General features: G+C 44.6%; 1 protein-coding gene across 3 annotated transcripts; it reads left to right on the top strand.

The window, feature by feature from the left end:
* The first annotated feature begins 8,856 nt into the window (after positions 1–8,856).
* Positions 8,857–21,882, top strand: LOC106588492 (PR domain zinc finger protein 1). 3 transcript variants are annotated; one of them, XM_014177582.2, is made up of 7 exons: positions 8,857–9,067; positions 9,735–10,046; positions 12,893–13,012; positions 14,722–14,965; positions 16,763–17,676; positions 17,784–17,912; positions 19,938–21,882. In XM_014177582.2, exons 2-7 carry the CDS (start codon positions 9,879–9,881, stop codon positions 20,499–20,501), a joined length of 2,139 nt encoding a protein of 712 aa, XP_014033057.2. In that variant the 5' UTR covers positions 8,857–9,067; positions 9,735–9,878; the 3' UTR covers positions 20,502–21,882. The 3 variants fall into 3 exon arrangements, with proteins under 3 accessions (XP_014033057.2, XP_014033058.2, XP_014033059.2); XM_014177583.2 differs by lacking the exon at positions 12,893–13,012; XM_014177584.2 differs by lacking the exons at positions 8,857–9,067; positions 9,735–10,046; positions 12,893–13,012 and adding an exon at positions 14,214–14,338.
* The last annotated feature ends 3,605 nt before the right edge of the window (positions 21,883–25,487 follow it).

Below are 25,487 nucleotides of genomic sequence, written 5' to 3'. Positions count from 1 at the left end.
TTCTTTAACCTGGCTCCTCGCCTTCATCTATACTGATTGAAGTGGATTTGACAAGTGACATCAATAAGGGATCATAGTTTTCACGTGTATTCAACTGGTCAGTCTATGTCATGGAAAGAGCAGGTGTCCTTAATGTTTTGTTCCCTCAGTATGTGTGTACAGTATGGGAAATGACAGAGAGCAAATGTTCCTGGAAAAAATTAATAAATGGAGGATTTGGGATTTAGGGAGGGAAGTAGGGGGACTGGAGGAGGCATTGAAGAGGGCTACATTTTAGACAGGATTCTCATTTGCCCATTTACCCGTTTACCAATGTACTCATGACTGGTTGGTGCAGTGAACAAGCTTGCATAGAGACTTATGACAATAGCCCATTTGGTTTGTTTGTCCATGACCATCCTAAAAGCTGGTGACGGTCACAGACACTCATGTCATCACTAGTTCACTTCACTTAAATTTTTCCAGAAAAGAAAAACACCTACACATGGGTAGGAACTACCCAATTGTTTGTTGTAGCAACGCTACAATCCCATGAGTCTTTGCCATATCACAAGTACTGCCCATCTGATGTCATCTGATGAATCAAGTCAAGTGTTATATACAGTGTACCAACAAGCAAATTCAACTGAAACTTTTGTGAAAGTGTTTGTTGATTGTTCACCCGATTTAAAAATGACATAGAGTACCAGTCAAATGTTTGAACACCCCTACTCATTCAAATGTTTTTCTTTATTTTTACTATTTTCTACATTGTAGAATAGTAGTGAAGACATCAAAACTATGAAATAACACATATGGAATCATGTAATAACCAAAAAAAAAAACAAACAAAAAAATAACCAAATAAAAATAAAAAAAGAATAAAGTATAAAAAATGAAGCTAGCTAGCTAACGAAGAACAACAAAGAATATCTAGTTAACAGAAGAAAAGAAAGAGAAAATCAGGACAGAAGAAAAAGGATATCAAAGTGAAACAGTTCTCTAAAGACACAGGAGACAATAATACAAGAAACAACACTTCTGTAGCTTGTCAACTATGTGTCTGTCTATCCCTGTTCTCTCCTCTCTGCACAGGCCATACAAACGCTTCACACCGCGTGGCCGCTGCCACTCTAACCTGGTGGTCCCAGCGCGCACGACCCACGTGGAGTTCCAGGTCTCCGGCAGCCTCTGGAACTGCCGGTCTGCAGCCAACAAGGCTGAGTTCATCTCAGCCTATGCTACCCTCCAGTCCCTAGACTTCCTGGCGCTGACGGAAACATGGATTACCACAGATAACACTGCTACTCCTACTGCTCTCTCTTCGTCTGCCCACGTGTTCTCGCATACCCCTAGAGCATCGAGCCAGCGGGGTGGTGGCACTGGAATCCTCATCTCTCCCAAGTGGACATTCTCTCTTTCTCCCCTGACCCATCTGTCTATCTCCTCATTTGAATTCCATGCTGTCACAGTTACCAGCCCTTTCAAGCTTAACATCCTTATCATTTATCGCCCTCCAGGTTCCCTTGGAGAGTTCATCAATGAGCTTGACGCCTTGATAAGTTCCTTTCCTGAGGATGGCTCACCTCTCACAGTTCTGGGTGACTTTAACCTCCCCACGTCTACCTTTGACTCATTCCTCTCTGCCTCCTTCTTTCCACTCCTCTCCTCTTTTGACCTCACCCTCTCACCTTCCCCCCCTACTCACAAGGCAGGCAATACGCTTGACCTCATCTTTACTAGATGCTGTTCTTCCACTAATCTCATTGCAACTCCCCTCCAAATCTCCGACCACTACCTTGTATCCTTTTCCCTCTTGCTCTCATCCAACACTTCTCACTCTGCCCCTACTCGGATGGTATTGCGCCGTCCCAACCTTCGCTCTCTCTCTCCCGCTACTCTCTCCTCTTCCATCCTATCATCTCTTCCCTCTGCTCAAACCTTCTCCAACCTATCTCCTGATTCTGCCTCCTCAACCTCCTCTCCTCCCTTTCTGCATCCTTTGATTTTCTCTGTCCCCTATCCTCCAGGCCGGCTCGGTCCTCCCCTCCTGCTCCGTGGCTCGACGACTCACTACGAGCTCACAGAACAAGGCTCCGGGCAGCCGAGCGGAAATGGAGGAAAACTCGCCTCCCCTGCGGACCTGGCATCCTTTCACTCACTCCTCTCTACATTCTCCTCTTCTGTCTCTGCTGCTAAAGCCACTTTCTACCACTCTAAATTCCAAGCCTCTGCCTCTAACCCTAGGAAGCTCTTTGCTACCTTCTCCTCCCTCCTGAATCCTCCTCCCCCTCCCCCCCTCCTCCCTCTCTGCAGATGACTTCGTCAACCATTTTGAAAAGAAGGTTGACGATATCCGATCCTCGTTTGCTAAGTCAAACGACACCGCTGGTCCTGCTCACACTGCCCTACCCTGTGCTTTGACCTCTTTCTCCCCTCTCTCTCCAGATGAAATCTCGCGTCTTGTGACGGCCAGCCGCCCAACAACCTGCCCACTTGACCCTATCCCCTCCTCTCTTCTCCAGACCATTTCCGGAGACCTTCTCCCCTTCCTCACCTCGCTCATCAACTCATCCTTGACCGCTGGCTACGTCCCTTCCGTCTTCAAGAGAGCGAGAGTTGCACCCCTTCTGAAAAAACCTACACTCGATCCCTCCGATGTCAACAACTACAGACCAGTATCCCTTCTTTCTTTTCTCTCCAAAACTCTTGAACGTGCCGTCCTTGGCCAGCTCTCCTGCTATCTCTCTCAGAATGACCTTCTTGATCCTAATCAGTCAGGTTTCAAGACTGGGCATTCAACTGAGACTGCTCTTCTCTGTGTCAAGGAGGCTCTCCGCACTGCTAAAGCTAACTCTCTCTCCTCTGCTCTCATCCTTCTAGACCTATCTGCTGCCTTTGATACTGTGAACCATCAGATCCTCCTCTCCACCCTCTCCGAGTTGGGCATCTCCGGCGCGGCCCACGCTTGGATTGCGTCCTACCTGACAGGTCGCTCCTACCAGGTGGCATGGCGAGAATCTGTCTCCGCACCATGCGCTCTCACCACTGGTGTCCCCCAGGGCTCTGTTCTAGGCCCTCTCCTATTCTCGCTATACACCAAGTCACTTGGCTCTGTCATATCCTCACATGGTCTCTCCTATCATTGCTATGCAGACGACACACAATTAATCTTCTCCTTTCCCCCTTCTGATAACCAGGCGGCGAATCGCATCTCTGCATGTCTGTCAGACATATCAGTGTGGATGACGGATCACCAGCTCAAGCTGAACCTTGGCAAGACGGAGCTGCTCTTCCTCCCGGGGAAGGACTGCCCGTTCCATGATCTCGCCATCACGGTTGACAACTCCCTTGTGTCCTCCTCCCAGAGTGCTAAGAACCTTGGCGTGATCCTGGACAACACCCTGTCGTTCTCCACTAACATCAAGGCGGTGACCCGATCCTGTAGGTTCATGCTCTACAACATTCGCAGAGTACGACCCTGCCTCACACAGGAAGCGGCGCAGATCCTAATCCAGGCACTTGTCATCTCCCGTCTGGATTACTGCAACTCGCTGTTGGCTGGGCTCCCTGCCTGTGCCATTAAACCCCTACAACTCATCCAGAACGCCGCAGCCCGTCTGGTGTTCAACCTTCCCAAGTTCTCTCACGTCACCCCGCTCCTCCGCTCTCTCCACTGGCTTCCAGTTGAAGCTCGCATCCGCTACAAGACCATGGTGATTGCCTACGGAGCTGTGAGGGGAACGGCACCTCCATACCTTCAGGCTCTGATCAGGCCCTACACCCAAACAAGGGCACTGCGTTCATCCACCACTGGCCTGCTGGCCCCCCTACCTCTGAGGAAGCACAGTTCCCGCTCAGCCCAGTCAAAACTGTTCGCTGCTCTGGCACCCCAATGGTGGAACAAGCTCCCTCACGACGCCAGGACAGCGGAGTCAATCACCACCTTCCGGAGACACCTGAAACCCCACCTCTTTAAGGAATACCTAGGATAGGATAAAGTAATCCTTCTAACCCCCCCCCCCCTTAAAAGATGTAGATGCACTATTGTAAAGTGGTTGTTCCACTGGATATCATAAGGTGAATGCACCATTTTGTAAGTCGCTCTGGATAAGAGCGTCTGCTAAATGACTTAAATGTAAATGTAATGTAAAAAATATATTTAATATTTTCAAATCTTCAAAGTAGCCACCCTTTGCCTTGATGACAACTTTGCACACTCTTGGCATTCTCTCAACCAGCTTCACCTGGGATGCTTTTCTAACAGTCTTGAAGGAGTTCCCACATGCTGAGAACTTGTTGGCTGCTTTTCCTTCACTCTGCGGTCCAACTCATCCCAAACCATCTCAATTGGATTGAGGTCGGGTGATTGTGGAGGCCAGGTCATCTGATACAGCACTCCATCACTCTCCTTCTTGGTCAAATAGCCCTTACACAGCCTGGAGGTGTGTTGGGTCATTGTCCTGTTGAAAAACAAATTATAGTCCCACTAAGCGCAAATCAGATGGGATGCCATACCATGGCAGAATGCTGTGGTAGCCATGCTGGTTAAATGTGCCTTGAATTCTAAATACATCACTGACAGTGTCATCAGCAAAGCACCCCCACACGATCACACCTCCTCCTCCATGCTACACGGTGGGAACCACACATGCGGAGATCATCCGTTAACCTACTCTGCGTGTCACAAAGACACAGCGCTTGGAACCAGAAATCGCAAATTTGCCTCATCAGACCAAAAGTCAGATTCCTACTGGTCTAATGTCCATTGCGCTTGTTTCTTGGCCCAAGCAAGTCTCTTCTTCTTAATGGTGTCATTTAGTAGTGGGTTCTTTGCAGCAATTTGACCATGAAGGCCTGATTCACGCATTTTCCTCTGAACAGTTGATGTTGAGATGTGTCTGTTATTTGAACTCTGTGAAACATTTATTTGGGTACCAATTTCTGAGGCTGGTAACGCTAATGAACTTATCCTTTGCAGCAGAGGTAACTCTGGGTCTTCCTTTCCTGTGGCGGTCCTCATGAGAGCCAGTTTCATCATAGTGCTTGATGGTTTTTGCGACTGCACTTGACATTTCGCGTATTGACTGATCTTCATGTCTTATAGCAATGATGGACTGTCATTTCTCTTTGCTTATTTGAGCTGTTCTTGCCATAATATGGACTTGGTCTTTTACCAAATAGGGCTATCTTCTGTATACCACCCCTACCTTGTCAAAACACAACTGATTGGCTCAAAAGCATTAGGAAGGAAAGACATTTCACAAATGAACTTTTATTAATTGAAATGCATTCCAGGTGACTACCTCATGAAGCTGGTTGAGAGAATGCCAAGAGTGTGCAAAGCTGTCATCAAGGTAAAGGGTGGCTACTTTGAAGAATCTCAACTATAAAATATATTTAGATTTATTTAACACTTTTTCATAGTTTTGAAGTTTTCACTATTATTCTACAATGTAGAAAATGGTAAAAATAAAGAAAACCCTTGAATGAGTAGGTGTGTCCAAACTTTTGACTGGTACTGTAATTCCCCATGCATAGTAAAAGTCCCGTAGGTTTTTTATTCCATTACTATTGCCAGCAGCATACCACCCTGCATCCCACTGCTAGCTTGCTTATGAAGCTAAGCAGGGTTGGTCCTTGTTGGTCCCTGGATGGGAGATGCTGCTGGAAGTGGTGTTGGAGGGCCAGTAGGAGGCACCCTTTCCTCTGGTCTAAATAAATATCCCAATACCCCAGGGCAACAATTGGGGACATTGCCCTGTGTAGGGTGCTGTCTTTTGAGTAGGATGTTAATATGGATGCACTGACTCTGTGGTCACTAAAGATCCCATTGTAAGAGTAGGGGTGTTAACCCTGGTGTCCTGGCTAAATTCCCAATCTGGCCCTCATACCATTATGGTCACCTAATCATCTCCCCTGTAACTATTTCCCAGGTCGTAGCTGTAAATGAGAATGTGTTCTCAGTCAACTTACCTGGTAAAATATTGACTCATGAAGCATGTTGGAAAGTTCTAGTGTATTTTAAGACTATGATGTTATGCTGGTGGTTTGGCAGGAGGCACATTCATCCCATTGTTCACCACACTGATACAGTGATCTGATAAAACCAACAGATGGAGAGAACGAGCGAAAAGTGAACAACCTATAATCACAAAGGGAGAGATGAGAGGAGACAATGGAATATTTCTCACATTTTCCAGATCATCCTACATTCATGTTAGCTGTTCCGACATGTTGCCTCCAGTTCAGCTGAAGCAATATCTGTGGGTTTATTTTGGCAAGAACCGTTGTTCACTGTTCTGTATCTGTGAGAGTCTTTGTGTGCTTTACGCAACAGTGTGTGCCTCGTTGAGTGTGTATACATGCTTGTCATTTTGGAAGTGGTGGTCGGGGTGAGGCACTTTAGTGACCCGTGGCTGAACTTCCCCCCTGCTGTGGACCTTCTGGACGACCTATACGGTTAGAGTCGAGATGGTGACGGGGGTGAACAGGGGGCATGGGTTAGGTTGGTGGGGGATAGTTTTGGAGAGGGTTAGGGGTTAGATGGATAACAAAATGTGATTCATTTCAGAGTAACACGTTAATTGCCTTCAGTGTTTTTTTGGAACGTCTGGGCTGGGGGCAGGTGCACCCCAAGCCTACCCTATAGTCTCCTAAACTTTACTGTACAAAAAGTTCAGTCGTGATGAATTCCATTTAGTTTTACCAAAGCAGATAAAGAGGGTACTCTCCAGTGTCCAACTGTCTCTGTTAAACAACCTTGTAAGTCCAGCACGTTATTTTCGTTATCGCCAACTGTTAGTCAGGTGCTAATTATTAATAAGTGAAACATCCCTCCAGCTTTAAGTGGTACCGTATGATTCTCAAACAGTTGCCTTTCACCTGTTTCAAACTGTTGTGTGGGCCGTGGCCGTTCTACATTTCAGGTCACATTACCGTAACTTCTTTTCCAGCATGTCTCAGACAGTGTCCTTCTAAATCCGACCTCAGATCTTCTCTACTTATCCTTTTAGTGTCGTCTGCCACAGCTTCCTACCTTCCTCCCCCAGCCCAGTTCCCTAGGAGGTAGGCAACTCTCCTACTCTTGAAAAAGTGCAACACTGGAGCATCACCCCAGACAGGAGAGGGAGGGAAGGAGGGAGAAAGAGAGCGAGATCAGCCAAGCAGCCCGCTGAGCCTCCCAGTTCTGAGTCTCATCCCAGACATTCTGCTTATTAGAGAAATTAGCTGCAGAGTGAAAGAAGCACCCCCCCCCCACACGCACACGCACACACACACACACACACACACACACACACACACACACACACACACACACACACACACACACACACACACACACACACACACACACACACACACACACACAACAGTGAAGCGCCCAGCACTCCTGGAATAGAAGTTGTGCCAGATGGCAGTCAGTTTAGCTACCGTTTCACTGGGCAAGTTAAGGACAGGACACGGGGGTGGGGGTGCTAGACAGACAGACAGACAGTGACATGCAGGACAAAGACAGACAAATCTGTTTAGAAATATATATATTTATAGTGAAGTCAATTAAATGTTCCGCAAGCAGATAAATGCTTTCGAAATATATGCACACACGCCCAATACCCAAACACAACACATTTACGCATAAGATTCATAAAATACGGAATGTCCTTATAATCCAAAAGTATATAAATAAACATGAATAAACTATTTATTAACAATAAATAAATATTTAAATATGTATATTTCAGCATAAGATGTACTAACTACTTAATTCCCCACTCCCCAAAAAAGTGTGTAAAAAAAGTTTACTTTTGTAGCTTATTTTATCTGTGTTTAATTTCCAGGTTTTCCCTGTAAAAATCTAGATTAATCAAACTAGAGGCATTGAATTTCACATTAATAACCCCCTTCCAATTATCCAGTAATATCGTACAATGATATACAGTCATTTCACCATGCGATGGATGTTTGATAACAGCAATGTGATGTCACAGGCAGACTAACTTTGTTACCACATTTGTGTCGATTCAATTGACAGACTTGGAAAATTCAGATTTCCCTTTCTTTTCAGCTTTCTTATGTTATTTTCCTGTCCTGGTTAGTGTGGAACTTAAGTGACCTAACTCTCTAAACAGGGGAAATTTGTTCAAAGTAGTTGAAAGTAGACTGAGACGAAAGGGAAGCTCATCCGACAGGTGTCTAAGGCACTGGCCAAGTCTCTCTCTTTCTGTCTCTTCCTCTTTGTCGTTCTCTCGCTCTCATGGCATGGGCAGGTTTTGTGTTTGTGCACGCATGGCTGAACTTGGATGGTTCTTCTGACACTCACCCTCTGAACGTATGTAAGACTATTGAGGATGCTTTGCACCTCTGTGTTTTATTGTGAATCCAAATAAAAGATCTCAAGTGTGTGTGTATCTGTGTCTGTGTGTACATGTGTGTTTGCACGACTGTTTAGGGACCTTTGCACCTAAATGTTTAATTATGAATACAACAAAAATGGTATGTGTGTGTGATGTGGGGGATTAAGGAGAGCAAGATGTTGCAGGCCAAGATGTAGGTCAAGGAGAGGGGCTGAGGAGGTTGTACCACCATACCAGATTGCTCGTTAAGGGCCAAACCAAGCAAAAGTCTATCCGTGTGTTTTTCAGTGGCCACAAGCCAGCCACCTGCTATTCCTTTATTCATTCATTCAGATGTCTTCCATGGGCTGTGGGGTGTTCATTTGGGTGTGCGCATGTGTACGCGTGTGTGCATGTTCACTTGCGGTCAAAAGTGTACATTCATGCCATTGTCCAAAGCCACCAGTTGTGTGTCAGTTGGTGCACGTCCAAACTAATCTCCTCAGTCGCATGGCCAACGGCAGCTTCTCATTGGATGAGAGGACAGGGTAAAAAGCCTGGCCCAACGGTGTCTCAGGAGTTTTGGTGTCAGAGGCAAAGTGGGCACGGCACGGATACCCAAAGGATGTTACAGGGAGGAATTCCTGGGAAAACAATGAGAGAGTGACACGGGGAATAGTGGAAGAGAAGTAAAAGAGAGGAAGTGATGACCTAAGCAAAGAGATGATGATCCCACAACTAAATGTCTAACAGTAAGTCAACTGCTTCCTATTTTGAACACGTATGACATCCACTGTTTAAGAAGGAAGTTGTTGATGCAGTATATCAAGTAAAGTAATTGTGAAATGTTCTGTTTGAATCAATGTTGAGTGAATGGACAGTGAACGAACAGCACCGAATAGACTTGACCCCTTGGGTCTAATTGAGTTTGGATTGGGACAATAGCTCATGGTCAACAACAGTGGTTGCGAAATGGAGATGACTCATTCACACTTACTTGATGGACTGGGATTTGGATTTGATGATCCGTGGCGACATTCAGAATAATATTTGGGCTTGGAATATGTTCAATATTTTTGCTGGGTTGAATGGAAAATCTGGATAGATTTTTTGGTGAAATGACACATTGACTTGATTCACAGTTTCGGTATTGAACAAGAACTTGAGGATGTTTTGGATGAATTATATTGCTTATAATTTTGTCATCCATTTCTGCTCCATGGATTATATTGACAACTGCAAACATTGTCCACACCTCATCATGCAGTGGGATTAAGACAGTTTCAGTCAATTCAAAACACAGCGCTTATCAAGAGACAACCACTAGTGACAACAACAAGCAAGGCAAATGGATGCCACTAGTGAATTCATGCAAGGATAAAGCAGCATAACACCCCTTCTCTCCCTTCTCTCTTCCAGAACTCTAGCTTTAACCAACATACCTAAAGACGAGGGTCCAGCCCTTAAAGTGAACCAAATTATCACCAAAGTAACGCCATACCAAGGCACCCCAACCAAACCAAGTCCAGTGAGGGAGAGAAAATCAACACAAAGAGTATCAAGATGAAGCTGGAGAAAGCCCCAGATATGAGTGAGTGGCAAGAGGACGACTTTGCCCTCAACTGCACCTACATCGTCCCTGACCAGATGTCAGACCCCAGCATTGGCGTGCCTAAAGCCATGACGTCCATACCCCGCAACCTCACCTTTGAGTACAACACAGAGAATGAGGTAGGAACTTGACATAATACAAATCACATTAAGTAGCATTTCTATGTGCCAGATTTAGAAAGCCTAATGGGAATACAGTACAAGTGACATGTCTGTGCATTGACATATTCTGTGATACACAATCATTTTTGGTTGGTCTGTCTATATGCTCATGTAGTTTGTAGAGAATAATGAATGTCTTGCATACTCTATCAGTCTGAATTAATTAATTAAGTCTAAATTCATCTGGGACAGCCAGAAGTCAAGGATTGTGTTAGGTGCAAGAAAACGTTGCTCCATTCCATTCCTATGTCTGGTCCGTTTAGTGTGTCACAATGGCCAACTCGTGGGAGCTCGGGTAAAAGGCCTAAACAGCTTTACTGTTACCATGTCTCTAGGTCAGTGTGACAGTAATCTCTCTGGGTACACACACACACACACACACACACACACACACACACACACACACACACACACACACACACACACACACACACACACACACACACACACACACACACACACTCACACGCACACACGTACACAATATCCTAAGGCTGTGTGTGTCAGGAAATCCACTTACTGGCTTGCTTTATAACCCTATGACTCACCTGAGAAGGTATCTGCCAGAGCATGAAGTTTGAGACTGAGGGTATCCTAAAGTGGACACCATACTAGAAGTTTTCTGCAATATTTGCTGTAATGAAAAGTGACCTTGAAATTGTGGTAGAAAAGCCACCTCTTTCTTCTTGAAAAACAAAGGCCACCGTTCTCTCTAGCACACTTCTCACTTGGTCATTCTTCACTTTTCCTGTGGTTGAGTGAGCATACTCTTCGTTCCTCTTTGTCTCAGTCTTTTCATTCTCTCTGCTGCTTTTTCTGCCTAGGCCTGCGAGGTGTGAAAACTGTGGTTATGAACTCATGTTGAGGCTTTATACGACTTTGTTAGTCGCCTTCCACCCTCACAAACACAGACATCAGCCAAACCAGATGCAGCATGTTGCACAGTGCAAGACTTCCCTTTCACACCAAGGGGTTGTGAGAAGTCTGTTCCTGTTTCACCAGGAGGCAAAGTGACCCTCAACTCTACTGCGTCCTTGCAAGAAAGACAGATACAGTACTTGCACTTCCAAGCACATCTTTTTTATATGTGTCTCACTGAAACACACACATGTAAACTACAACATTTCAATGTTCCAGCTTGTCTTTTGGTAAGGTTGTCTTTCGTCCTTCGTAGCATCCCTTTCTATAACTGCATCATGGCAATTTCTCCCCTGATTAGTTTGAAATTGCTTTGGCAATCCATATGACCTGTGGCGTTTTTATGTCTTGTGCGTGTGTGTGTGTGTGTGTGTGTGTGTGTGTGTGTGTGTGTGTGTGTGTGTGTGTGTGTGTGTGTGTGTGTGTGTGTGTGTGTGTGTGTGTGTGTGTGTGTGTGTGTGTGTGTGTGTGTGTGTGTGTTTCCCAGCAAATGTCACAATGCCAGAGGTTGTGTGAGTCAGCAGGAAACGGACACATAACAATTGAAATAAAAATAAAACCTATGCACTACCTATAGGGACATGTACTTAATAGTCCTTGCCAGACATTGTTTGTTACCAGTCATTGTTAAGTCATGGCGATTAACTGGGACACTCTCAGTTGTTCACTACGTTGTTATTGAGCAACAGAAAGAGAAATTCAAGTTCATTTTCATGTTACTGTTTTTTTGGGGGGGTTCCTTTTTTAGTTATGATGTACCTATTTTAGGAGAATATAAAGTAAGCTGATTTGAATTGGTTGTACCATACCTTCGTAACCCTGAAGCGTGCCGGGGGGGCGAGGGCACACGTGGCAGATGGGGCGTGGGGTGCGCCAAGAGAGAAGGGCTGAGCAGTAGGGGAGGGGGGTAAGTAGGTTAAGCTCCAACGATTAACTTTCGTTTGGGGTGCTGGGCAGGCATCGTCACGAGCCGCATTTCCTGGCTGTGAGAGGACCTATTCTGAGCAGGGACAACTAAGGGGAAGGTGGGAGGGAGAGTGGTGGCGTGGTCCAGTCAAGAAGCGAGCGACACTCCTCTCCTCCTTCCCCCCTCCCTCCTTCCTCATCTTCTTATTAACCTGGCTGAGCAGTCGTTAAGCAGCAGCCCTGTTGCAACTCATTCATTAGTCACGCTACACCGGGAACGCACAACATCCCTGTCACACCCGCTCTCGTCTCACCCTCCGTCACCCCCTGGCCAGGACGCAACAGATCTTCTCCTTCCCCTCCCTCCCTCTCTCCCTTCATCCCCCCTTCCTTCCTTCACTCTCTTCTCCTTGTCTGCCCCTCTTGTACCCATTTATCACAGAACATTTTCCATTAATTGTAACTGGAAGTTTTGTAACTGAAAGATGATCTGAGAAGTATTATTGGTTCTCTCATTGTGTTTACATGTAAGGGCCAAGTAGGTAGACTAAGACCCCCACGCTATGTGTGCGTCCCACAGATGCTCCCTGCCAAGCTTGGGTGTCCCCAAACATGATTTGGAGATGACTTGTGCCTTATTCAAACTTCCAGTACATCCTAAAGAATTCCTATTGAAGTGAGAGTCAGGCTGCTATTCCTGGCCGTCAGGGCTCAGGGCAGAGAGTTCTACGATAGCTATTTCCCTGTTTCCTTGTCCCAGCTCTCATGTTAACTGTGGATGGATATTTTTCTTCTTTACGTCATGGGTGTAACTTTCGTCTGGTAAACTCTGACTCAGAGTGTAGATATTGAACACGTACCGAAAAAGTCCGGGCACTACAGAGAGACTGGTGAAGGTCATTCTCACAGTTGTACTCTACCTCGCCAGCATGATTAGTAGCATGGATTAGTGACTGATGATGTATTGTCTTGTCTCCTAGGTGACAGGCGTTTTCAGCAAAGAGTACATTCCCCAAGGAACTCGCTTCGGGCCCCTGCAGGGTGACATTTACAACAAAGACAACGTCCCCAAACAGGCCAACAGGAAATACTTCTGGAGGGTGAGCAGGCAGAATAACCGTTCAAGTTCACACACACGGTTTGTTTAATCGTAGTCCAATTTTCCTCCTCATTAAAGTTCATAGTTCTTCCTATCTTATCCTAACAGGATTCTGGCAGCAACAAATGAGAGTTGGCATACTCAAAGGAAACAGGATTAACAAAAGTAGTTATAACTTGCTCTCAGTCAGCTGGAGTTGTATTTACAGACATACTGTAAATAAAGCCATGAAACCACGTGAACAAAATGATACTGTGGGTTCTAGGGGGGAAATCTCAATGCCTTATCGAACAACAATCTATGGGAACTGTTTCTCGAAAGACTGGTAAAGAGATTTGACTACAAATTGGTCCTAGTTTTCTTCTCCAATTATTCTTAGAAGAAGAAGCAAAAGTGGTTAAACAGTTTCACACCAAGTCAGTCAGTTCCCATCTAAAAGGAAACCAAAATGCATTGCACAGAAGCCCAGAGGTATTCAGGGCTTTTGAACAGATTTTTGAGGAAGTTGTGGATCTTTACACATACGCAACTCTAGCGTCCTTCACAGTAACACTAACTGCTTTCCCAGAGCTCAAGTACCCTTCAACAAGTTTGACATACAGGAAGTGATTGTTAGTGACCCGTTCTCTCTCTCCCATACACACTTTCTTCTCATTCCCACACACCCTCGTCCCCTCTGTCTCCCGGCAGTGACTTATGTCATTTAGGAGTTTTCTCTGAGTCGTTTCCCCGTTAGGGCTTTCTGTCCTACGTTTTCACCTTTCTTCTGGCATTTCCTCCTGTAAGCCAGACTCGTCCCGACCTACTACTGCAATAATGAAAGTCGGACTTGCCTTGAGAGTATGTCAACGCTCTCTCGCCGGGCAGATGTAGACATGCGTGACGTGTGCCTGTGAGCACATGCCACTATCTACAGTACAGTATGTGTGTGTTTGTGTGTCTGCCAACACAGCCACTGTACATTTCCTCAGGAAGTACCAGTAAAAACAATTACAGTGCTCCCAATATTTAATACATTATTGAGAAGTTGAAAAGTGAGGAAATGTAATGGAAATGTGGAGGGTTGACAGTATTGTGATGTACTGTATATTACTGCATATTGAGAGAAACCCCCAACCAGAGTGAGAGAGAAAGAAATGGAAAAAAGCTCTTTGCCCCGCCCCCTCTCTGTCAGTATAATGTAGCAGCTGATAAAAGCAGTGACAGCGCTGATTTCACACCAGACAGTGACAGTAGCTCAGGAACACACACTCAGGACACAACACAAGTGGAACAATAACCAGCTCATTGGAAGAGGACATAGGAGACTATTCTGCCCATGGCAGAGGTGAACTATTCTTTCTCTCTCTCTCTCTCTCTCTCTCTCTCTCTCTCTCTCTCTCTCTCTCTCTCTCTCTCTCTCTCTCTCTCTCTCTCTCTCTCTCTTATATATATATATATATATATATATATATATATATATATACTTTGATAACTGGTGTCAATGGCTGTCAGCTTAGCAACTCCGCAACTACAATGAATATTTCAGTCATCAGTGAATGCAACAAAGTAGAAATCAGTCAGATTACAAAGTTGTGTACTAACGTGGTATGTCTGATGTTACGCTGCGTTTAAATACAAATGTGTTTGTGTGTGTGTGTTCTATTCTATTACTTGATTGTATTATTATTACATTGTATTCTAATCCCTCTCCTCTCTTTTCCCTCTCAGATCTATAACAGGGGGCGGCTATACCACTTCATCGACGGCTATGACATTCGGAGCAGCAACTGGATGCGCTACGTCAACCCGGCGCGCTCGCTGTCCGAACAGAACCTGGTGGCGTGTCAGAATGGACACGACGTCTACTTCTACACCATCCGGCCTGTGGAGGCCAATCAGGAGCTGCTGGTGTGGTACAGCCAAGAGTTCGCCCAGAGACTGTGCAGCCAACCGGGAGACGAGCTCAAACAAAGTGAGTACCATCTTTGATTATTTTTCCCTCCTCTCACCTGTTCACTCTCCTCGAGTCCTCCCTTTCTTAATTCCCCACCCTCTACTCTTCTCTCCACTCATCTTTCTCTCTATGCTCTCATTTAATTGCTCCTTCCATCCACTCTCTAATTCTTTTTTTTCTGTGACTACAATGCAGCGCTCTTCTTTGTTGTGACACTTGAACTCAATGACAATCTATCAGTGGGTGAGAGGACAATGTAGTAAAAGACAGTCAGGTGGGACGAACACTGAGACAGTTTTCTTTTCATACCTAGAGCAGATACAAATGGGATTTAAATCTGTCTGCTCGATAAAATGACTCAAAAGTGAGCCCTTTTTTTTTGTCTGATCCGACTTTCATGATTGTTGTCTTCAAAGCAAACAAGAACAAGTATCTTTCTCATATTGAAAAGATCTCAAGAGTTTATCAGATGGTAGACAATGGGACCGAGTGTGACAGAAACTGTTTCCTGTCTTATTTACTTTCTGGAGCGGGTGCCATTGTTATTGTCGTGGTTGGGTCATTTACTGTCAAAACACAATAGACGGCTGCACCTGCCTTAATGTAGAAGACACCTCACCCACACACACTCACTCTTTTTGACACAACACAGGGGAAATCTCAAAGGAAGTAGGAAAGTCTTCTCAACAATGCCTGGTAAAGTCCATGAGTCATAGTCAGCTGTATTTTCAGGTATGGCAAGGTGTCCATGCATTACATGACGAATAGTTTTGTTGCCAGAAACCCTGTAAGGAGACATACCCTATTACACTATAATTACATTGCACAGTCATTCAACCTGTTGACTAATGTTGACTAGGCTACAATGACAACCGCGTTTACACAGTCCTTTTTACTATGTACTCCACACACTTGGCAACCCCTGATAAAGACTATAGCAAATAGGCTAGGCCTCTAAGATTAAACATAAAAATATAGGATAAATGTAGCCTCAATTGAATTAGTCAATCCAATGACCAATTTCTAGGCCTAATAAATGGCTTACAATTTTTTCACTGAATAGGTTGGTACTGAATAGGTTGGTACTGAACAGGTTGGCTTTGAACAGGTGAAAATAGAAACTTCATGCCTAAGCTTTGTATTGTCACTCGAATGCATGGTTTAATTCACTATTGTAGCCTACAGTGGTTTGACTTTGCCTTTAATCCTGGTTGTAAGGCAATTCCTGTTAAACAATAAGTCATGCGTCACATAAATCAACAACCGTTTTTCTATGACCACAAGCCAGTAAACAACATTTATTCTTTGCCCTGTGCCTATGGTGTGTACCTCGCGTTCCATGCGCACAGGCAATTCCTGTTTTTTACCACAAGGTTTCCAATTAAATGTCAGTAGTCTGAAGCTGCATTTCCAAATGTCTTTCTTCCTGCGGTTCGGGAGAAAAATACGCTTGTAGGGTAATTCACACCTTGCGACAGAAACGTCCCAAAAATGAAAGCTCTTTGGTTTTACTATCAAGCCTACATGACACATACCCACATACACCCACACATTAAACACACACACGTTTCTCACACACACGTTTCTCATCTAAAAACTGAAAACATCATCGTCATTTACCATAAGAGGGAGTGCCAGGGAGGATGTGAGTGCGAGTGTGGTGTGTCATTAGTCACTTCTCACCTCATTAAGACTGTGAACTTTTGCATTTGTCAATCAGTACTCTCCTATTGAAGGAAGGTTTGAAGTTGTATTATTGTGTGAATTGGATAGATTGACACTACGTCTGACCTTGTGTCTTTTCTTCATCCATAGAACCCATATGCGGAGATGTCAGAGAATCTGAGTTCACCAAACAACTCCTACCTCGGCCGACCTGGCTCCTGGAAAAGAAGGACGATATGAAGGACGAGATAGAAGATGAAGGAGAGGAGAGAATCGACGTAGAGGTGCTGGAGAGAGACACTCCACCCGACACGCCAGACGACCAAATCATGGACTTCAGCCAGAAGATGGAGAAGGAGGAGGTAACCCAGGCCCACCAGGGAGCCATACCCTCTCCTCAACCCGACCAGAGAGAGCCCAACCTGGCATCTCAGGTCTACAATTTCCCTGAGCACCACCCTACTGCCCCCTCCCCGCACCATGACCTTCCCCTCCACCTCCACGGGCTCTACAGCCATAGAGAGGGCCTAGTGTCCTCCTATCCCCTCTACTACCCCTCCAGACCCCTTCACTCCACCCATCAGCTTCTCCCCACATACAGCAGGCCCCACTACCCCCACCTCCTCCCCCAGTACTCCCCACCCTTCCCTGGGATGATCCCCTCCAGAGGCCCCCTGCAGCACAGTAGCTACCTGGGTAGCGATGGACTTCCATACCCCTCCATGACCTACCAGCCTGGTCTGCTCCCAGTGCCTCTGCCCTACCCCGGAGCTACTCAGGGAGGGCTGAAGGAGAGGACCCCAAATATGTCACCTCCTCATGGAGCCCCAGCCACCCCAGAGCTCTCCCCTCTGCCCAAGCAAGAGCACCAGACGCCCCTGCAGTCACCCTCTGGCTGTGAGGAGGCCATGAACCTCAGCCTGGCCATGCCAAAGAGCAGCCCCTCGCCACCCGCTGCCCCTCGGTACAAATCCCAACCCTACCCCCTAAAGAAACAGAACGGCAAGATCAAGTACGAGTGCAACGTCTGCCTCAAGACTTTCGGACAGCTGTCCAACCTCAAGGTGAGGATTTCAGAAGACATAGATGGTCCTTTTGATTTCTTTGGTGGCCAAATCTATTATTGTCTGTCATTGTGGGTTCCTATCTAATCTAGGCATTTTTCTTTTAGGTGCATCTGAGAGTTCACAGTGGAGAGAGGCCCTTCCAGTGTCACCTCTGTCAGAAGAGCTTCACCCAGCTAGCCCACCTGCAGAAGCACCACCTGGTCCACACAGGAGAGAAACCACACGAGTGCACGGTATGTTTGTGTTTTGATCCGCTTTCTCCAGTCTACTTGACCTCTAGGACACACACAAGACACACACACACAAGACACAATCACACACAATAAACACAATCACACACACACACACACACACACACACACACACACACACACACACACACACACACACACACACACACACACACACACACACACACACACACACACACACACACACACACACACACACACACACACACACAAGACACAACACACAAACCCCTGCCTTGCCCCTGTGATACAAGAAATCCCTTGGCATTTGTTGAACACTATACTGTAACTAAACTCAGCAAAAAAAGAAACGTCTTCTCACTGTCAACTGCGTTTATTGTCAGTAAACTTAACTTGTGTAAATATTTGTATGAACATAAGATTCAACAACTGAGACATAAACTGAACAAGTTCCACAGACATGTGACTAACAGATATGGAATAATGTGTCCCTGAACAAATGGGGGTCAAAATCAAAAGTAACAGTCAGTATCTGGTGTGACCACCAGCTGCATTAAGTACTGCAGTGCATCTCCTCCTCATGGACTGCACCAGATTTGTCAGTTCTTGCTGTGAGATGTTACCCCACTCTTCCATCAAGGCACCTGCAAGTTCCCGGACATTTCTGGGGGGAATGGCCTTAGCCCTCACCCTCCGATCCAACAGGTCAATGACGTGCTCAATGGGATTGAGATCCGGGCTCTTCGCTGGCCATGGCAGAACACTGACATTCCTGTCTTGCAGGAAATCACGCACAGAACGAGCAGTATGGCTGGTGGCATTGTCTTGCTGGAGGGTCATGTCAGGATGAGCCTGCAGGAAGGGTACCACATGAGGGAGGAGGATGTCTTCCCTGTAACGCACAGCACTGAGATTGCCAGCAATGACAACAAGCTCAGTCCAGTGACGCTGTGACACTCCGCCCCAGACCATGACGGACCCTCCACCTTCAAATCGATCCAGAGTACAGGCCCCGGTGTAACGCTCATTCCTTCGACAATAAATGCGAATCCGACCATCACCCCTGGTGAGACAAAACCGCGACTCGTCAGTGAAGAGCACTTTTTGCCAGTCCTGTCTGGTCCAGCGACGGTGGGTTTGTGCCCATAGGCGACGTTGTTTCCGGGGATGTCTGGTGAGGACCTGCTTTACAACAGGCCTACAAGCCCTCAGTCCAGCCTCTCTCAGCCTATTGCAGACAGTCTGAGCACTGATGGAAGGATTGTGCGTTTCTGGTGTAACTCGGGCAGTTGTTGTTGCCATCCTGTACCAGTCCCGCAGGTGGGATGTTCGGATGTACCGATCCTGCGCAGGTGTTGTTACACGTGGTCTGCCACTGCGAGGACAATCAGCTGTCCACCCTGTCTCCCTGTAGCTCTGTCTTAGGCGTCTCACAGAACGGACATTGCAATTTATTGCCCTGGCCACATCTGCAGTCCTCATGCCTCCTTGCAGCATGCCTAAGGCACGTTCACGCAGATGAGCAGGGACCCTGGGCATCCTTCTTTTGGTGTTTTTCAGAGTCAATAGAAAGGCCTCTTTAGTTCCCTAAGTTTTCAGAACTGTGACCTTAATTGACTACCGTCTGTAAGCTGTTAGTGTCTTAACGACCGTTCCACAGAGGCATGTTCATTAATTGTTTATGGTTCATTGAACAAGCATGGGAAGCAGTGTTTAAACCCTTTACAATGAAGATCTGTGAAGTTATTTGGATTTTTACGAATTATCTTTGAAAGACAGCGTCCTGAAAAGGGATGTTTCTTTTTTTGCTGAGTTGATGTGGGTGTGATAAAGGCGTCAGTCCTATGTTTATTTTCCTGTTAGGGTTCTCTCACTGAAAATAACCAGTCTAGGGTCATACCCTGCTGGCACACAACCAGGGAAGGCCCTGTCTGGCTGGCGGATAATATAGAAACCAGGAGCCTGGTCTCACCCAGTTGATCTAATGATATTACTATCACAGCATCATCCTATCCTGAACTCTCCTATCTGTTCCTATTCATATAGGTGTGTGACAAGCGCTTCAGCAGCACCAGCAACCTCAAGACCCACCTGCGGCTCCACTCAGGTGAGAAGCCCTACGAGTGCAAGCTGTGTAGCACCAAGTTCACCCAGCACATTCACCTCAAGCTGCACCGACGCCTGCATAGCACCCGTGATCGCCCTTACCACTGCCCGCTCTGCGCCCACGCCTTCCTCCACCGCTTCTCGCTGCGCATCCACCAGCGCAGCTGCTGTCCCGCTTCCCAGGCCCACGCTAACCCCCATGCCCACATCTGCGATCTGGTTGAGCGCTTTGACACCAGCCCCGAGGCAGACACACTGCCTGAAGGGGCAGGGCCAGCCCAGGTGGAAGCTGCAGTGGAGCGCTGGGTGGCTCGGAGCTTGGAAGGGCGAGAGGGCAAGGAGGACCAGAGTGAAGCCACCCTGCTGCTCAAGGCCCTCACAGTGGCCATTAACACCCCAGCTCCTCCCACCACCTCATCTCAAAGCCCTACTTCAGCATATCAGGAGAGGGCTAGCGTGGTACGCCTCTACAACCGGCCAATGGTGAAGATGCAAGGGCAGTAGGGCAAAGTGGAGGGACCCTTGTGGGGAGGGAATAAGAGAGACATTTTTACGGTCCACCTCCTGAAAGAAGGCCATTTAATGTCGCAAAGCCAGAGAACAATCGATAAAGTTGTCGCCAAAAAAAAGTATTTCCCCAAGTGGAAGAGAGACTATTAAAAGCCAATGAGAGAGCAGCACCAAAACAAAGACCATTCCAAAGACATGGTGTTTTCTTATTAGCAGTGAAGTGCTCCCTAACTGTTTTCACTCAGGTTTACAGGTGTAATTTACATGCGATGTGTGAAAGAGTTTGCTGTACCCTCCTTTTTTTACAAGTGCTAGTCAGCTATATGTGTTCAGTTGAGTGATTATTTTAATTGTTTGCGTAATGTTACATGTCTTCATACTTCCAAGGAGGCGTATTCATTGGAAAACCACTGGACCATTGCCAGGAACTATTACTGAGATATTTCATGTTTTATTAGTGGACAAGTCTTTGTGTGTACTTATTTATTTTTGCTCAAAGGGCGGACCAGGGATCTTAAAACTATGTGAATGTATTTGCCAAAAAACAACAAGAATCAAAGAAAATATGAGGATAAACAGGTCTAACTTATGTAGCATAACAATGTTTTTTACTTAAATAGTGTATTCTAATGTGATGTAGCAAAATGGAAAAAAGGCTAACTAAAAGTAGTCAGAATGTTATAATGTTCCGGTTCGATGCAAATAGCTTCTCAGGACTTCCTGTGAGTCATTTAGCGATGTATTGGAGGTGCATACTTCTGCACAGAAACTTGCAAAAAAAAGAAAAAACTTTTGTTTTATCCATTTTTTTCTTTGTATTTTTGTATGTTAAAACATGTTAAGACAGTGCATTTGTATTTGTAAGACATTTTTAACAGTTCTGTTCAGTTTTTTTCCATTGTGTTCCTGAATATATACGTATATAGCATTGTGTTTCTAGCTCTTTCTCTTTGATTCAGTTGTTATCTACCGACTGTCGATAAAGCTTTATTTCATTCGTCCTCCATACTGGTGGTAGATGTGAGCCAGAACCAAATGTACTGTAGTCTGTATTGCACATACCCCTTTACTCAGTCTGCTCCTAGTATTACTGTATATATGCTCAGGTAAATGGCTCTAGTCTCTTGTTATTTTACCAAAACTATCGACAGAAGTACCACTAGCACTGGAAAAAGCTCGGAACTAGATCCATGTGCACCAAGGTTTCTGTTACCTAAAACAAAAATGGTGGAACAGTTCTAACATTGTTACTACTCTGAGGGAGTGGTGAATCGATTTTTTTTTATATAAATACATATTTGTAGTTTTTGTACAGTATTTTGATGATACTTTTATAGTAAATGTAACACATTAAACATATTGTTTCTCAAAATTGGATGTGTTTTGAATTCTCTTTTCTCTCTTCATAAATTCCATAATTGTATCTCCACACTTACATGAACGCACACACAGACACCCCCACACAAATCCCCCACATACTCTCACCCTCTCTTACTCATAACCCAACTCTAGAAAGTCCCACACAACCGCTCACTCAATACTCTTCTTTGAGTTCACTTTCTTCGACAATAGAGGAACTGAGAGTATGCACTGACGTTAACTAGAATCAGCATCACTTAACATCAGACGATACTAATGGACTAATAACGATTGCAACATTGAATGTGGATTATGTCTTCTGAGAAGATGTCACCTTTTTGGATATTCAGCTCGTTTGAAAATCTGACAAGCTATTGCTATCACCTTTTCACATACAATTTGTAATCATATTTTAATTCAATAGGATTTCTATAATTACATCAGAGCAGAACATAGTTTGGAATGTTGATCAAGTACCCCGCTGCTGTTTTCCGCAAACACATTTTTAGATTTACGTGTGTTGATGACTGATGTGTTGATGACTGACTGAGTACTGGCACACCTGATGAAGGTGAAACACAATGTGATGATGAACCTCCCGACATTAAACCACACTTTCAGTCAACAAAACTACACCATATTTACAGTAAGCTGAGCCACTACTATTACAGTAAAATCTCTTTATTTTTTTCCCTCCCTCCCGTTCTTTCTCAGGTGGTGTGTCTCTCCTCTCTCTGGGTGTTTGCATGAGCGCTCTCTCTCTCTCTCTCTCTCTCTCTCTCTCTCTCTCTCTCTCTCTCTCTCTCTCTCTCTCTCTCTCTCTCTCTCTCTCTCTCTCTCTCTCTCTCTCTCTCTCTCTCTCTCTCTCTCTCTCTCTCTCTCTCTCTCTATATATATATATATATATATAGCCAGCCAGTAATCTTCAGAATGTTTGGTATTCTTGCCAGACATAAGCCATAGACAATAAAGGCTTTTCTCACTACATAAAAATGCCTTGATTACTTCTGAACGCTTTTTTTGCACAAAGGATTTTTCTGCATTGTTCACTATTCTGTTCGTTTTTTTAGTCAGTCAATCTTTTGCCTTCCAGTTCATACATTTTAGTCATTTTAGCAGATGCTCTTATCCAGAGCAACTTACAGTAGTGAATGCATACATTTAATTTCATGCATTTTTATTTTTTGTATTTTTTTGTACTGGCCCCCCGTGGGAATCAAACCCACAACCCTGGCGTTGCACACACCATGCTGGCGTTGCAAACACCATGCTCTACCAACTGAGCCACAGGGATGACCAGTTCAGCAGTCATCAAGTAAACCAGTGAAATACCAATGAAAAACTAGCTCATTAGCTGATCGAAACAGGGCCAATTTCCTGTTTACTCTTTAATTTCTTCAACACGCTGCACCCTAGTTCCTGTCGGTAGCTGGGAACTATACCATCAGGACCTTCTTCATTGAACAGAACAACTATGACAGAGTAAAGGGAGTGAAAGAGAAAAGACTGGCATTAGGTGTAAGGCAAGAAACCTGTTATTCTGAGCTAATCATATTCATTGTTAGTCTAGCAAGAAAACAAACAGTTACTTAGACACCCCATGGACAGTGAACACGCAACATGTGTTTTCTTACAGTAATTTACTGGTAAAAGTATTTTTGATTGATGGATGTCTTTCTGTTGACTCCGTATTGGAGTGGGATTTAACAGGCCATTAAACCAGATTCATTGAAGAGTTCATTTGGTTTTATGACCAGTTGGTATCTACTGGTGATGGCATATACTGGTGAATTGGAAATAGCTAGTTACCGTTTTTTTCAATTGCTTTGGTGCACTTTTCACAAGAATGTGGTACGTTTTCACAACTCTTAGTACAAAACAGATCATGAAAAAGGCAGTTGTTTCAACATTGTAAGCACATTTTCAATTCACTAAGTACAAAATTAATCAGTTCCATCTAGAAAATAAATGTTTCACATTGCAATACGTGTTCATATAAAGTAATTGCCTCACAAATAAATGCTCAAATTCTTCTTCTTCTAATCTGTTAAAAATACATTTTACTATTACTTATTCCGACTGCTCTTAGTTAAACCTATATATTTGACAGGATGTGCTACTGATTTGTCTACTACAGATTTTAAGAACTACAGAATGAAAATATATGTTTGTAAAGTAGAAACATATAAAGTATGATATACTGTAATGTACTATTATGACTTATGATTATCAAAAACAATCTGATACGACATCAGAGATGTGTTGGTGTGTTAGATGTGTTGGTGTGTTAGATGTGTTGGTGTGTTAGATGTGCTGGATGTTAGATGTGTTGGATGTTAGATGTGTTGGTGTGTTAGACGTGCTGGATGTTAGATGTGTTGGTGTGTTAGATGTGCTGGATGTTAGATGTGTTAGATGTGTTGGATGTTAGATGTGTTGGAGTATTAGATGTGTTGGATGTTAGATGTGTTGGATGTTAGATGTGTTAGCAGTGTTGGATGTTAGATGTGTTAGCTGTGCTGGTGTGTTAGATGTGTTGGTGTGTTAGATGTGTTGGATGTTAGATGTGTTGGTGTGTTAGATGTGTTGGATGGTAGATGTGTTGGATGTTAGATGTGTTGGATGTTAGATGTGTTGGATGTTAGATGTGTTAGCTGTGTTGGATGTTAGATATGTTAGCTGTGTTGGATGTTAGATGTGTTGATGTTAGATGTGTTGGATGTTAGATGTGTTGGTGTGTTAGATGTGTTGGATGTTAGATGTGTTGGATGTTAGATGTGTTTGTGTGTTAGATGTGTTGGATGTTAGATGTGTTGGATGTTAGATGTGTTGGATGTGTTGGATGTTAGATGTGTTGGATGTTAGATGTGTTGGTGTGTTAGATGTGTTGGATGTTAGATGTGTTGGATGTTAGATGTGTTGGTGTGTTAGATGTGCTGGATGTTAGATGTGTTGGATGTGTTAGATGTGTTGGATGTTAGATGTGTTGGATGTTAGATGTTTGGATGTTAGATGTATGGATGTTAGATGTGTTGGTGTGTTAGATGTGTTGGATGTTAGATGTGTTGGATGTTAGATGTTAGATGTGTTGGATGTTAGATGTGTTGGTGTGTTAGATGTGTTGGTGTGTTAGATGTGTTGAATGTTAGATGTGTTGGATGTTAGATGTTGGTGTGTTAGATGTGTTGGTGTGTTAGATGTCTTGGATGTTAGATGTGTTGGATGTGTTGGATGTTAGATGTGTTGGATGTTAGATGTGTTGGTGTGTTGGATGTTAGATGTGTTGGATGTTAGATGTGTTGGATGTTAGATGTGTTGGATGTGTTGGATGTTAGATGTGTTGGATGTTAGATGTGTTGGTGTGTTAGATGTGCTGGATGTTAGATGTGTTGGATGTTAGATGTGTTGGTGTGTTAGATGTGCTGGATGTTAGATGTGTTAGATGTGTTGGATGTTAGATGTGTTGGAGTATTAGATGTGTTGGATGTTAGATGTGTTGGATGTTAGATGTGTTAGCTGTGTTGGATGTTAGATGTGTTAGCTGTGTTGGTGTGTTAGATGTGTTGGTGTGTTAGATGTTGGATGTTAGATGTGTTGGTGTGTTAGATGTGTTGGATGTTA

Source organism: Salmo salar, chromosome ssa27 (genome assembly GCF_905237065.1).
Source record: "Salmo salar chromosome ssa27, Ssal_v3.1, whole genome shotgun sequence".
NCBI classification, from domain to species: domain Eukaryota; kingdom Metazoa; phylum Chordata; class Actinopteri; order Salmoniformes; family Salmonidae; genus Salmo; species Salmo salar.
This window is presented reverse-complemented; position numbering and strand designations above follow the sequence as displayed.